The sequence below is a fragment of the Benincasa hispida genome, chromosome 11, assembly GCF_009727055.1.
Source record: "Benincasa hispida cultivar B227 chromosome 11, ASM972705v1, whole genome shotgun sequence".
Taxonomy (NCBI): Eukaryota; Viridiplantae; Streptophyta; class Magnoliopsida; order Cucurbitales; family Cucurbitaceae; genus Benincasa; species Benincasa hispida.
Genome location: NC_052359.1, coordinates 74,097,723 through 74,109,784, shown reverse-complemented (window position 1 = coordinate 74,109,784; position 12,062 = coordinate 74,097,723). Strand labels below are relative to the sequence as shown.

Below are 12,062 nucleotides of genomic sequence, written 5' to 3'. Positions count from 1 at the left end.
AAATTAAAAATTAAAAAATTTATGTGATATTTTAAAATTTAATTACTTATTAGATACAAAATCCAAAGTTTATGGATTTGATACACGAAACTATATTAGACACCATAGTTTATTTGTTTATTTTTTTTATTAGTTTAATAACTCAATCTCCCTGAAGGTATTAACTTTTGCGCATTAATGTTAATTACACATTTTTGTTGATTAATTGGTTTTACTTTCTTACGGATCATCGATCATTAGATATTCGATTTCTCCATAAAACCCTACGATAAACCCTATTTTCAAATTTCTAAGCAATCTCTAAAAAAGTGGATCAGTGGAGAATCCCACTACTGACTCGAAAGAGTAGGCGGGAAAATCCAGTGCTCAAACAATCCAAGAACATCCCCTGAATCAGAATCAGAATCAGAATCAGAATCAGTTCTTGAGCTGAATTTGGGTAGGAATTTAGTCATCTGATCCATTTAGGGTTTTTAATTTCCTTCGCAATGCCTTCATTTCCTCCTCCTGGATCTGTTACCATCTACGAAATCAATCGTGACCTCAGTTAGTATCTAAATCTTACTTTGCTTCTCATTTTTGAAGCTCTAGTGTTCTATTTTCTATGGTGTTGATCATTATTTTGTGGTGAATTTGTTGCTGTCTAGTTACTGCTGATTGCCTTTCCGATGATCGAGCGAACGATACTTATGGGAAAGTCCTCGTGAGTAATGATGATTGAAATTTATGGTTGATGTTACCTTGCGCTTCAGACTCGATGTTTTTGTTTATGGAATTTGGAATTTGTGGTTGTGATGTTTAACAGGGTATGGTGTTTAGTCCTGTTCCATTTCAGTCCGATTTTTTGGTGTCGCCAACTCCTGAACCGAACAATGAGCCTAGGAATGATGAAGGAAATGGGGAAATTATTCAAAGCAAGAGTGTGATTGCATCTTTGTGGGGATTCCTCGAGGGCTCCATCAACCGTTTCTTGCGTCCTAATGATGTAAGTTTGATATTTTTTAACAGCGAATTGTGTGGTTCACAAGCATTTCTAAATGCCGGTACATCAGTTTCCTGACCTTGAGGCATTTCCTACCAGTTTCCTAACATTTAGGCTGTAGCATAGACAGTTTTTCCATTAAAAAAGAAAAAAAGAAAAAAAGAAAAAAAGAAAAATCCTTCAATATCGCTTTTTGTTAGAAGAAAATTGCTAGATTAGGGAATATGTGTAAGAATTTCTGTATAGCAAACTTCACTGAATTTTGTAACATATAGTGAAGGGAAAAGACCTACCCTTATATAAATTGGCAACAAATTTTTTAAGTTCACGATGCCATTAAGTTTTTAATTCAATATGATTGTTGGGGTTATACAAAATCGAATACAGAATATGAAGTTTGAAATGGTGTCTTTAAAATACGCATCCATTGTAATTTTAAGGAAGTTCAACATTTTCCCCTTTATTCTTTTGCATAGAAGAAAAGGTTGCCATCTGTATGTGGCATTTCTTAAGGAGGTCGAACCTTGGAAACTTGATTTGGCATCTAGCTATCTGTATGAGGCATTTATGGGGCTTATATTCATGATTAAGCGTATAATGCATCTACAATTGAATTTAAGAGTTCATGGTCTGCCCTAACATAAATAGAATACCTTTCAAATGACAATAACTCTATTTACTTTTAAGTTCTGAAGTTGTTAAATATGCAGAATGAGCGAAGTTTAATAAATTTCTGCAACATGCATTCCAAAATTAAAGCAAATGCTTTATAACTCGTGAAAGAAAACTTAAGCACCTTATGCTCACTCATCAATTTTATAGGTAAAATACTTACCAACCGAATATCTTCAAGGAGTGAGTTGGCACCAGCACAAGCATATTATTGCATTCATATCTGGGACGAATCAAGTTGTTGTCCGTGATTATGAAAATGCAGGTCATCAAATTTAGTTCACCATATGATTTGGTTAAAGTTTTGTAATCTTTTTATATTATATAGATATATAGGAGTAGATTTATTGTTTTTATGATCTTTTTATTTGTATACAGAAGTAGTTTTTTTTTGTTTGTTTTTGTACTGTTCATTTCATTTCAAAACTTCTTGTTCAATTTCTTTCAAATAACGTGGATGTATTTTATGCTCGGACAGAAGGAAAAGACCCTTGCATTTTGACCCACGACTTGCAAAGAGATGTTAAAGTTCTTGAGTGGAGACCAAATGGCGGGAGGACTCTATCTGTTGCATGCAAGCAAGTACCATAGAGCTGCAATCTTATCATATAAAATAAGCACTATATATCTTAGAACTTTAGAGGATAAAACCATTTCTCGTAAGAATGTTTACCATCCATAAGCTTTTATTTTTTAACTTGACTTGAAATTCTTGGACTGGATGTTCTTTCAGAGGTGGAATTTGCATATGGGCTGCTTCTTTCCCAGGAAATGCTGCTTCTGTAAGACCTGGTGCTGTGTCCTTCTTAGGATCATTCTCAAGAGGCTCTGGGGTTCGATATACACTAGTTGATTTTCTTCGAAGCCACGACGAACAGATTAGTGCCATGTCATGGAGTCCTGATGGAAGATATCCAAATCAATTAAAAAATTCTAGTTGTTTTCATCGATAGTTGAATTGATGGTTGGTGGATGGGTGCAGACCTCTTTCTTCTGCAGAAGAATCGATCAAACGATTTTCTTTGATTATACTTGCTGATGATATTTTACTTATGCTATATTTTTATTGTTCTTTTTCTATCATCTCCTCGCTGAAGTATTTCAACCTGATACTAGAGATTTCCTTGACTCATTAGCACATATCTAGCATCTGCCTCTTATGAGAGCTCTTCTTTTACCATTTGGGATGTGGCTCAAGGTATGTCAAAGGGCAATCTTCTTACTTCTTAGTTATCATTGATAAGTGGATCCTATTTTTCAAGAAGAATAATATTAGCAATTCATTACCTACTTCTATATCTCCATTTTTTTTTCTACCCAAAGGGGTTAAAAAGGCATATTGTCGCAGGTAGCATATTTTTGGAAAATGCTTTCCTTATTAATATATCAACGGTACCTGACTTGCCTGATTATTTTATTTTGTTTCTCATCTTATTTACCAGATGATCAATTAATTTATTTTTTACAATTTCAAATAGTTCTCTCCCGCCTCCTTCCTTCCCTCCCTCCCTCCTATATTTCTTGAAGATTTCCTTTGACTTTTGAAACTTTCCAGGGTTGGGAACACCCATTAGGCGTGGTTTAGGGTGTGTATCAACAATCAAGTGGTCACCTACTGGAGATTACTTTTTTGCTGCGAAATTGTAAGTACTATCCAACTGTCTTGTGAATTTTATTACATAGTACTCAGCCAGGTCTGTTTTTTTCTGTGTATATAAGACCATTTATTTTGCAGCGATGGAACATTTTATCTTTGGGAAACGAACACATGGACATCTGAACAATGGTCTTCAACAAGTGGTTTTGTCACGGTACAAAGGAAAAAAAAATGAATTTATTTATTTTATCTTGTTGAGGGATTTTCCCCTTCTCTCTATGTCTCTGTCTTTTTCTCTTGCTCTCTCTCTCTTTTGGTCTAGGAGAAAATGCTTGGTCTTTAATTGGAACAATGAAACATAGGTAGGCAGATAGCAGAGAAGCAATCGATTTACTTCAATTTGTCACAAGGAAAATAGACAAGGATGTAGAAGAAATGCAACGCATGATCCACTTAATCCATTTGTTTGCATATTATAGTTGAAGCAAATACTAATATTGAATTCCATGGCTGGATAAGGATAAGGTTTTAACTTTGCCATGCATCAGAAATTTCATTGTTAGCTCGCCCCTTCTCATAACCTTTCCATCTTGTTATTAGTTAAGTATTCAACGATTGTCTTGACATAATATCTAGACATTGCATGAAAATTATTCTTTTATTTGGTTCACTTTTGTTAGTCAAGTTAAAATTTATAGTTGTTAGCAATCTTTTCCTAGTCACCACTATAATTAATGAAGAAGTCTTTCATGAGTGTTTTTTTTTTTTTTTGGGGAGGGTATCTACTAATCAATGTCATGATATCAGGGAGCAATATGGGATCCTGATGGACGTATGATACTACTTGCTTTCTCTGATTCTTCAGTATTGGGTTCGATTCACTTTGCATCTAAGCCTCCGTCATTAGGTATATGAATTGCTTTTTCAGTTCGATTCACTTGGGCCTACGACATGTTATACAGTGGATTTGTGCACAATGTCTCGTATATTATTGCAACTGCTAGAATTGAGGTGTTTGGAGGTTTTTCTTATGATATCTGTGGAAATAATAGGATTTAGACAATGAGAGTTTGGTGAAAGAAGGAACTAACGGAAGTTATCTGGAAGTTTCACGGTAGTCTGCCGGTAATGAATTAATGATTAGGTTAATGATTCGTGGTAATATCAACACTTGGAACTCTTTCCCTGTTTGGATTCAGGTGCATTGTGCAAGGTATTGTGTAATGTTCATTCAACTTGATGTCTGCACCTAATATCTTTATAGGGACAATACTTTTGTTACCGATGTTGTCTGTTTAATGTGATGAATCTATTTTTACCTTCTATAAATTTGCAAATTGTGTGCTTGCTGCTAGCCATTAAAGTGGTTCTTCAGTTCTTACTTGTTTATAGATTTGATGCATTCTCAATGATTTTTGTCTTCAGTTGCACATCTTTTAGCTGTTGACTTGCCAGAGATTACCACTTTGACGAATAGGTATATATGTTTTGTTTGTTAGACGCCCATCTTTTACATGACCAAGATTGTCATCCATAAAATTTTAACTGTGCATCATTCTTCCAGTCACGGTATTGAGAAGATAGCATGGGATGCTTCAGGAGAGCGACTGGCTGTGTCTTTCAAGGATGGAGATGAATTATATAATGGCCTAATCGCAGTATATGATGTTAAAAGGACTCCCCTGATTTGTCCATCGTTGATGTAAGTTATCGACATCATACTCATTCGACTCGAGTAACTTGGGAATTCAACTGACCTGCATGTGCAATTGTTTAATTTTTGTCCAGTGGCTTTATTCGAGGACCTGGAGACAATCCAAAGCCAGTTGCATTTTCATTCCATGCCAAGTTCAAGCAGGGACCTTTGCTTTCGGTGGTATGTTGCATACGAATCCCTTGGCTTTGTAATGCCAGTATTTATTTAACCGTGTCGAAAAGGGTTGGTTTGTCCTAGGGACTTATTTGTAATTCTCTTATGGGCCTAGGACTTCCTGTCTGTCTATTTATTTGAGCAAGTCTTCATGTATTTCTGTATCACTTGAATAATAAAAAACTAGTCTAGATCGTGGTTTTTTCTCCCTGGCCTAGGGTTTTCCACGTAAATTATTCGTGTGTTTCTATTCTCCTTCCTCTTTTATTTTCATCATGGTATTAGAGTAAGGTGACGAAACGCTAGCCGCCATTGATGAGTCTTCTTCGACGACCAACTTCGAGATAGTTGACACGATTAAGGAAGCTGTCCAACAGTACCTAGGGACTGCCTTACCGCGTCTTCTTCAACAAATGAGTGCCGTCAGACATACAACCCAATCCATCAACGGACAGATGGGGTCGCGCCCAGCCATGGAGGATCGCAGATAGATTGAGTCGCGGCTAGCCGCGGAGGAACGCACCCAACCTAGACATGTTGACGGCGCTCCGATTGTGGGCGGAAAAAATCCCATCGGAGCCATTGATCTCCCGGGTGCAGACGGGTTTCGGCGTCTAGATCTGATCGAAGCCCAACCCTACTTCAGCAGCAGATCCGTCGACCTCCCAGGTGCAGACGAGGTTTGGCGACCAGATCTAATTGAAGCCCAGCTTTCCGCATACACCAGATCCGTCGACAGCGTCCAGACTCGACCACAATAGACATTCTTCACGGCAAACCCTCGGGTACAGACAAGAAGCCGCAACAATTTCCTTGGCTCGACCAGCTGCGATTTCGTCGGCATTGTCTCTGACCAGCAGTCGCCGGTGGATTAGCCGGTCCATTCTGATTGCAGTGGCGTGGATCCGGTCACTTTTCTGACGAACTCTCCGGCAACTGTGAATGGGGTGTGTTCTGATGAGATTAAAAAAAGATTTTTTTTTCTTCAGCAACAACTCGCGAATCTTGGGTCGGTTCTTGGCACGAACTCGCAAAGTGCTCAACTGGAGCCGTCCAATCTACAACTGTGCTCCGAGAACCCGGTAAACTCTTTCCATTCTTTACCTATTGCAAATTTGTTATTTGGATCAATGGGACATTCTGCAGGAATTATTATTGGAGAAAAGCTGAATGACCAAAATTATTTCTCCTAGTTGCAATCCATCAGAATGGCTTTGGAAGGAAGACAAAAATTTGGCTATCTAATTGGGAGATACCCAAACCTGAACTCGGTAACCCCTAAAAACGCATCTGGAAAGCAGAAGATTCATTGCTACGGTCAGTTCTGGTGAGTAGCATGGAACCTCAAATTGGCAGACCGTTACTTTATACGGCAACTGCCAAAGACATTTGAGATGCAGTACAATAGTTGTATTCAAAGAAGCAGAATGCATCCCGCCTTTATACCTTACGCGAGCAAGTCCATGAACGTAAGCAAGGGACTATGACGTAACGTCGTACTTCAACAAATTATCCCTGTTATGGCAAGAAATGGACTTATACCGTGAGATTATCTGGAAATGTACACATGATGGGACTCAGTATTCCAAAATTGAGGAAGCTGATCGAGTGTATGAGTTTTTGGCTTGGCTAAATCCAAAGTTTGACGGTGTCCGCAACAGGATATTGGGTCAATGTCTTACACCGTTACTGATGGAGGTGTGCTCTGATATACGTCTGGAAGAAGACAGGTCTAGTGCAATGAATATTTCAATAGTTACATCTACTGACGCTGCTTCTTTTGCCACCAAGTCCTCCGGATCTGACAGTGACAAGAAACCTCCACCTGTTTGTGAGCATTGCAAAAAACCATGGCACACAAAAGACCAGTGTTGGAAGCTGCATGGAAAACCTCCAAATTACAAACGTCTTTAGTCACAGGACAAGATTGGTCCTAGACGGGCGCTGGTAAGCGACTTGGCGAATGACAAGGCCTTGACTCAACTTCAAGCTGACGGTCAGAGTAGCTTAAGTGCTGTCGGGGTCAGTGCGATTGCACATTCAGGTATGACTCAGTCCTTTGGTTTTATTAGCATTAATGGAAAACGACCCTGGATTGTGGATTCCGGAGCAACAGATCACCTGACCGGTTCTTCTGACCATTTTATATCATATCACCCGAGCATCGGAAATGAAAAGATTAGAATTGCAGATGGGTCCTTTTCCCCTGTCGCAGGAAAATGACATATTTCTCCTTTTGAGGGTCTAATATTGCATGATGTGTTATATGTTCCTAGAATTTCATACAACTTATTATCTGCCAGTAAAATTACAAGGGACCTGAACTGTCAGACTGTTTTCTCACGCGACATTGTTTGTTTCAGGATCTGAGCTCGGGGACGACGATTGGCACTGCCCGACACGATAGGGGGCTCTATTTCCTGACTGATGAAACTTCCTTTAGGGATGGTTATAGGACTAGTTTTATTTCTTTGAATTTCTCTACTGCTGAAACCGATTTTATGTTATGGCATTATCGTCTGAGACATCCCAATTTTCAATATATGAAGTATCTTTTTCCACATTTATTTCATAATATTAATCTATCATCCTTACATTGCGATGTGTGTATTCGGGCTAAACAAAGTCGTGTTTCTTTTCACTCTCAGCCTTACAAACCATCCAAACCTTTCAGTCTTATCCACAGTGATGTCTGGGGTCCCTCACCAACCACTACCTTTACAGGAAAACGGTGGTTTGTCACCTTTATTGACGATCATACTAGACTGACCTGAGTTTTTCTTTTGACCGATAAGTCTGAGGTGTCCTCTGTTTTCCAACAATTCTATGCGATCGTAGAAACCCAGTTCAACACAAAATTGCCATTTTACAAAGTGACAATGGGCGTGAGTTCGTTATAACTCGTTTCGGGACTTCCTATCCTCTAAAGGAATTGTCCATCAAAGCTCGTGTGCCTATACTCTCCAGCAAAACGGAGTAGCCAAGAGGAAAAATAGGCATCTGATAGAGGTCGCTCGTTCCCTTATGATATCTACCTCTCTTCCTTCCTATCTGTGGGGTGATGCTATCCTCACTGCAGCCCACCTTATCAACCGCATGCCTTCCCGTGTCTTAGCCTTTCATACTCCCCTTGACCTGTCTCTTATACACATCTAGATGTGTATAAGAGACAGACGCACGGTCCCAATCGTACGAAATTCACTCCTCGTGCCCAGAAATGTGTCTTTGTTAGGTACCCTCTCCATCAACGTGGGTACAAGTGTTATCATCCCTCGTCTCGGAAATACTTTGTGTCTATGGATGTCACCTTTCTCGAGGATCAACCTTTCTTTCCCATTAGTCCTCTTCAGAGGGAGAGTCCTAGTGAAGAGGCTAACTGGTCCACGTATGCCATTCCCCTAGAGGTGTCGGCTGAACCTGAATATCCTGGTCCTGTTCTTCCCACTAATTAAGTCCCTTGGATAACATACTACAGGAAGAATCTTAGGAAGGAAACAATGCCGCCTGTCGCTTCTTCGGCTCCAGTTCATGAGTCTAACTCAGTCTCAGCCCCAGGTATGAATATCCCTGTTTGTGATACTGATGATTGTGTTGAGACTAATAATTGCAGAGTGGACAGAGATATAGAAATTGGTGACAGTGATGAAAAAATAGAAGGAATTGAGGAGGATGAAGAAACTGATGGAAAGAACAACACTGAGGAAATAACTCCAGCGAACGAGAATAGTGGAAGGGAAGGTGATTGTGTGGGAAGTCCTTCTAAAGAAAGATCCATAGATCAGACGGCTAGCTGCAGTAAGAAACTTGGAGAAGAGGAAAGTCGTGATACATCTCTTGATCTTCCCATTACCTTGAGAAAAGGGACTAGATCATGTACGAAGTTCCCTATGCATAGTTATATGCATAGTTATATGACTACCAGTTATAGTAACTTATCTCCTAAGTTCAAGGCTCTCACTACCAGTCTTGATATGGTAATGGTTCTAAGTAATATACATGTTGCCATGGAAGCTCCTGAGTGGAAGGCTGCAGTTATGGAAGAAATGAGAGCTCTAGGAAAAAATGAGACATGGAAACAGGTTGCTCTTTCTGAGGGGCACAAGACGGTTGGATGTAAATGGGTTTTTACTGTTAAGTACAAATCCGATGGCTCGATTGACAGATACAAGGCGAGACTGGTAGCCAAAAGGCTTTACTCAAACCTTTGGTATTGATTACTATGAGACATTCTCCCCTGTGGCTAAACTCAATATGATCCAGGTGCTATTATCTGTTGCTGTTAATAAAGATTGACCTTTGCACCAATTGGATATGAAGAATGTGTTTCTTAATGGAGAACTCGAAGAAGAAGTCTATATGAGCCCTCCACCCAACTTCGAGAACCAGTTTAAGCATCAGGTTTGTAGATTGAAGAAGTCACTGTATGGGTTAAAACAGTTTCCAAGGGCCTGGTTTGACAGATTCACCACGTTTGTTAAAGCACAGGGGTATGATCAGGGGCACTCAGATCACACGTTGTTTACAAAGAAGTCTGGTTCAGGAAAGATCTCAATACTTATTGTGTATGTAGATGACATTGTATTGACCGGTGATGATATTGATGAAATTATGAGACTTAAAACAAAGATGGCTGAAGAATTTGAAATTAAAGATCGGGGAAAATTGCGGTACTTCCTTGGGATGAAGGTGGCTCGGTCGAAGGAGGGTATCTTTGTCTCACAACAAAAGTATACTCTGGATCTCCTCAAAGAAACAGGAATGACTGGGTATAAACCTGTAGACACCACTGCGGAGTATAATGCCAAACTGAGCAATGTTAACAATGGAGTTCTTGTCAGTAAAGAGAGATACCGGCGATTAGTCGGGAAGTTGATATATTTATCTCACACGAGACCTATATCTTATGTCGTGAGTGTTGTCAATCAGTTCATGCAAGCTCCCTACGAGGAACATATGACAGCTGTTGAACGCATTCTATGATATCTGAAGGGCACTCTTGGTAAGGGCTTACTGTTCAGGAAGTCAAGTAAACGTGGCATAGAAGCATATATTGATTCAGACTGGGCTGGGTTTGCTATTAATAGAAAGTCTATGTTTGGGTATTGCACTTTTGTCTGGGGCAATCTGGTCACTTGGAGAAGTAAAAAACAAGTAGTGGTTGCCAAAAGTAATGCAGAAGTCGAGTACAGGGCCATGAGTTTGGGGATATGTGAAGAAATTTGGTTGAAGAAAGTGTTGACAGATCTTCGACAAGATAGTGAGCTTCCAATGAAATTGTTTTGTGACAATAAAGCAGCAATAAGTGTTGCCAATAATCCGATCCAGCACGATAGGACCAAACACGTCGAAATTGACAGACATTTCATCAAAGAAAGACCGGAAGGGAGCATATGCATTCCCTACATCCCTTCTAATCAGCAGATTGCAGATGTGCTTACAAAGGGTTGTTAAGACAAAGTTTTGATTATTGTATCAGCAAGTTGGGTCTGATTGATATTTACGCCCGGGGAATGTCGAAAAGGGTTGGTTTGCGCTAGGGGTTTATTTGTAATTCTCTTATGGGCCTAGGGCTTCCTATCTGTCTATTTATTTGGCAAGTCTTCCTGTATTTCTATATCACTTGAATAATAAAAAACTAGTCTAGATCGTGGTTTTTTCTCCCTGGCCTAGAGTTTTCCACGTAAATTATTCGTGTGTTTCTATTCTCCTTTCTCTTCTATTTTCATCAAATCAGAACATAGGAAACGGTTTAGGAATATAGTTTTAATTTCATCTTTTCATGCTTCAAAATTTATTACAATGTTTTAAGCTTGATTCCGCTAAATTTGCAGTGTTGGAGCAGTGGATTTTGCTGTACCTATCCTCTCATATTCCGCTCTCACGTTGTTCCTTAGTTGTGGTTCTCTTGAGACTAGGATTACTGTATGGTGCTAAATTTCGAAGAGAAGAGGTTTTCTGATTCTTCTGTACAGTTTCTGATGCTGCAAATCCTACGGTACCATCTTCAACTCTTGCTTTTGTTATTAGCAAAAAGGAAAAAGAAAGAGAGAAAACAGAGCTATCTGATGGGTTTGTGTGCATCTGAGTTTTGATGTCGATGGATATTCTGAAAAGGGAGGATTATGGAAATTCTGTTGTTTGTATCAAATGTTTGAAATATTAGATAGAACGTTCATTTTCATTTTCCTTTATATTTTAATTTTAAGGAACGAGAAAATGAAAAATACAAGAGCATACAGAAAAAACAAGAACTAAAAAAAAAGACTTCAATTTAAGAGAACAAGACCAACGACATCATAATTACAAAAAGACCTAGGAATTGACGCCCACGAAGAGACATTAAACCTTGCTGCCTTCCAAACTTCCTCCACCTGACTTATCGACTTCACTAGAATTTTTCATTGTTTCTCTTGAGCCAAATACCCCACAAAACAGCGCAAAAGTTGGCCCTCTCTTGAAAATGAGAATTTAGAAGTCATTTCCTCCCATAAAGATAAAGACCGTTCAACTCTATTGCGAGTCTCACTGACACCTAACAATCTCATCCAAGGACTCCAAAAGTAGTTTGCAAATTGCCCATTCTACAACAAATGGTCAAGATTATTCTCGAGCCCCTACACAGAATGCACCATTGCAAGTACAAAACAAAGAGATACGTAATATTTCATTCAAGTAAACATTAGATAGAACTTTATTATATATCTATCCATAACATTACATTATGCTATACTATCTACTAAAGCAACACCTTACAACTTAAATATCAAAATAAGAACTAGTGTATGAATTCTTTTGAGGAGATTTAGGATGTGTTTGGTTTAATTTTTCAAGTGTTTAATTTTGAAAATAAGTCATTTTAGAAAAAATTGAACTGTTTTGTAACCATTCAGAATAGTCTTTAAAACACTTTCAACGTGTATTTTAAATGGTTTTTATAAAAA

At 38.7% G+C, this 12,062-nt stretch overlaps 1 protein-coding gene across 1 annotated transcript; it reads left to right on the top strand.

Moving 5' to 3' along the window:
- Positions 1–224: 224 nt before the first annotated feature.
- LOC120091277 (aladin) lies at positions 225–11,300 on the top strand. Its single transcript, XM_039049238.1, has 14 exons — positions 225–546; positions 648–703; positions 806–985; positions 1,805–1,919; positions 2,133–2,232; positions 2,388–2,564; positions 2,794–2,852; positions 3,210–3,297; positions 3,390–3,465; positions 4,059–4,158; positions 4,677–4,728; positions 4,816–4,953; positions 5,040–5,127; positions 10,953–11,300. The coding sequence occupies exons 1-14, from the start codon at positions 489–491 to the stop codon at positions 11,013–11,015; spliced, it is 1,350 nt and encodes a 449-aa protein (XP_038905166.1). The 5' UTR covers positions 225–488; the 3' UTR covers positions 11,016–11,300.
- Positions 11,301–12,062: the final 762 nt, after the last annotated feature.

What these genes read in the sequence shown, in the direction of transcription:
- LOC120091277 (XM_039049238.1), top strand. Translation starts at nt 489, where the DNA reads ATGCCTTCATTTCCTCCTCCTGGATCTGTTACCATCTACGAAATCAAT. An exon ending in ATCTAAGCCTCCGTCATTAG is followed by an intron (nt 4,159 to 4,676) that starts GTATATGAATTG and finishes TTTTGTCTTCAG; the next exon opens with TTGCACATCTTTTAGCTGTT. An exon ending in ATTACCACTTTGACGAATAG is followed by an intron (nt 4,729 to 4,815) that starts GTATATATGTTT and finishes TCATTCTTCCAG; the next exon opens with TCACGGTATTGAGAAGATAG.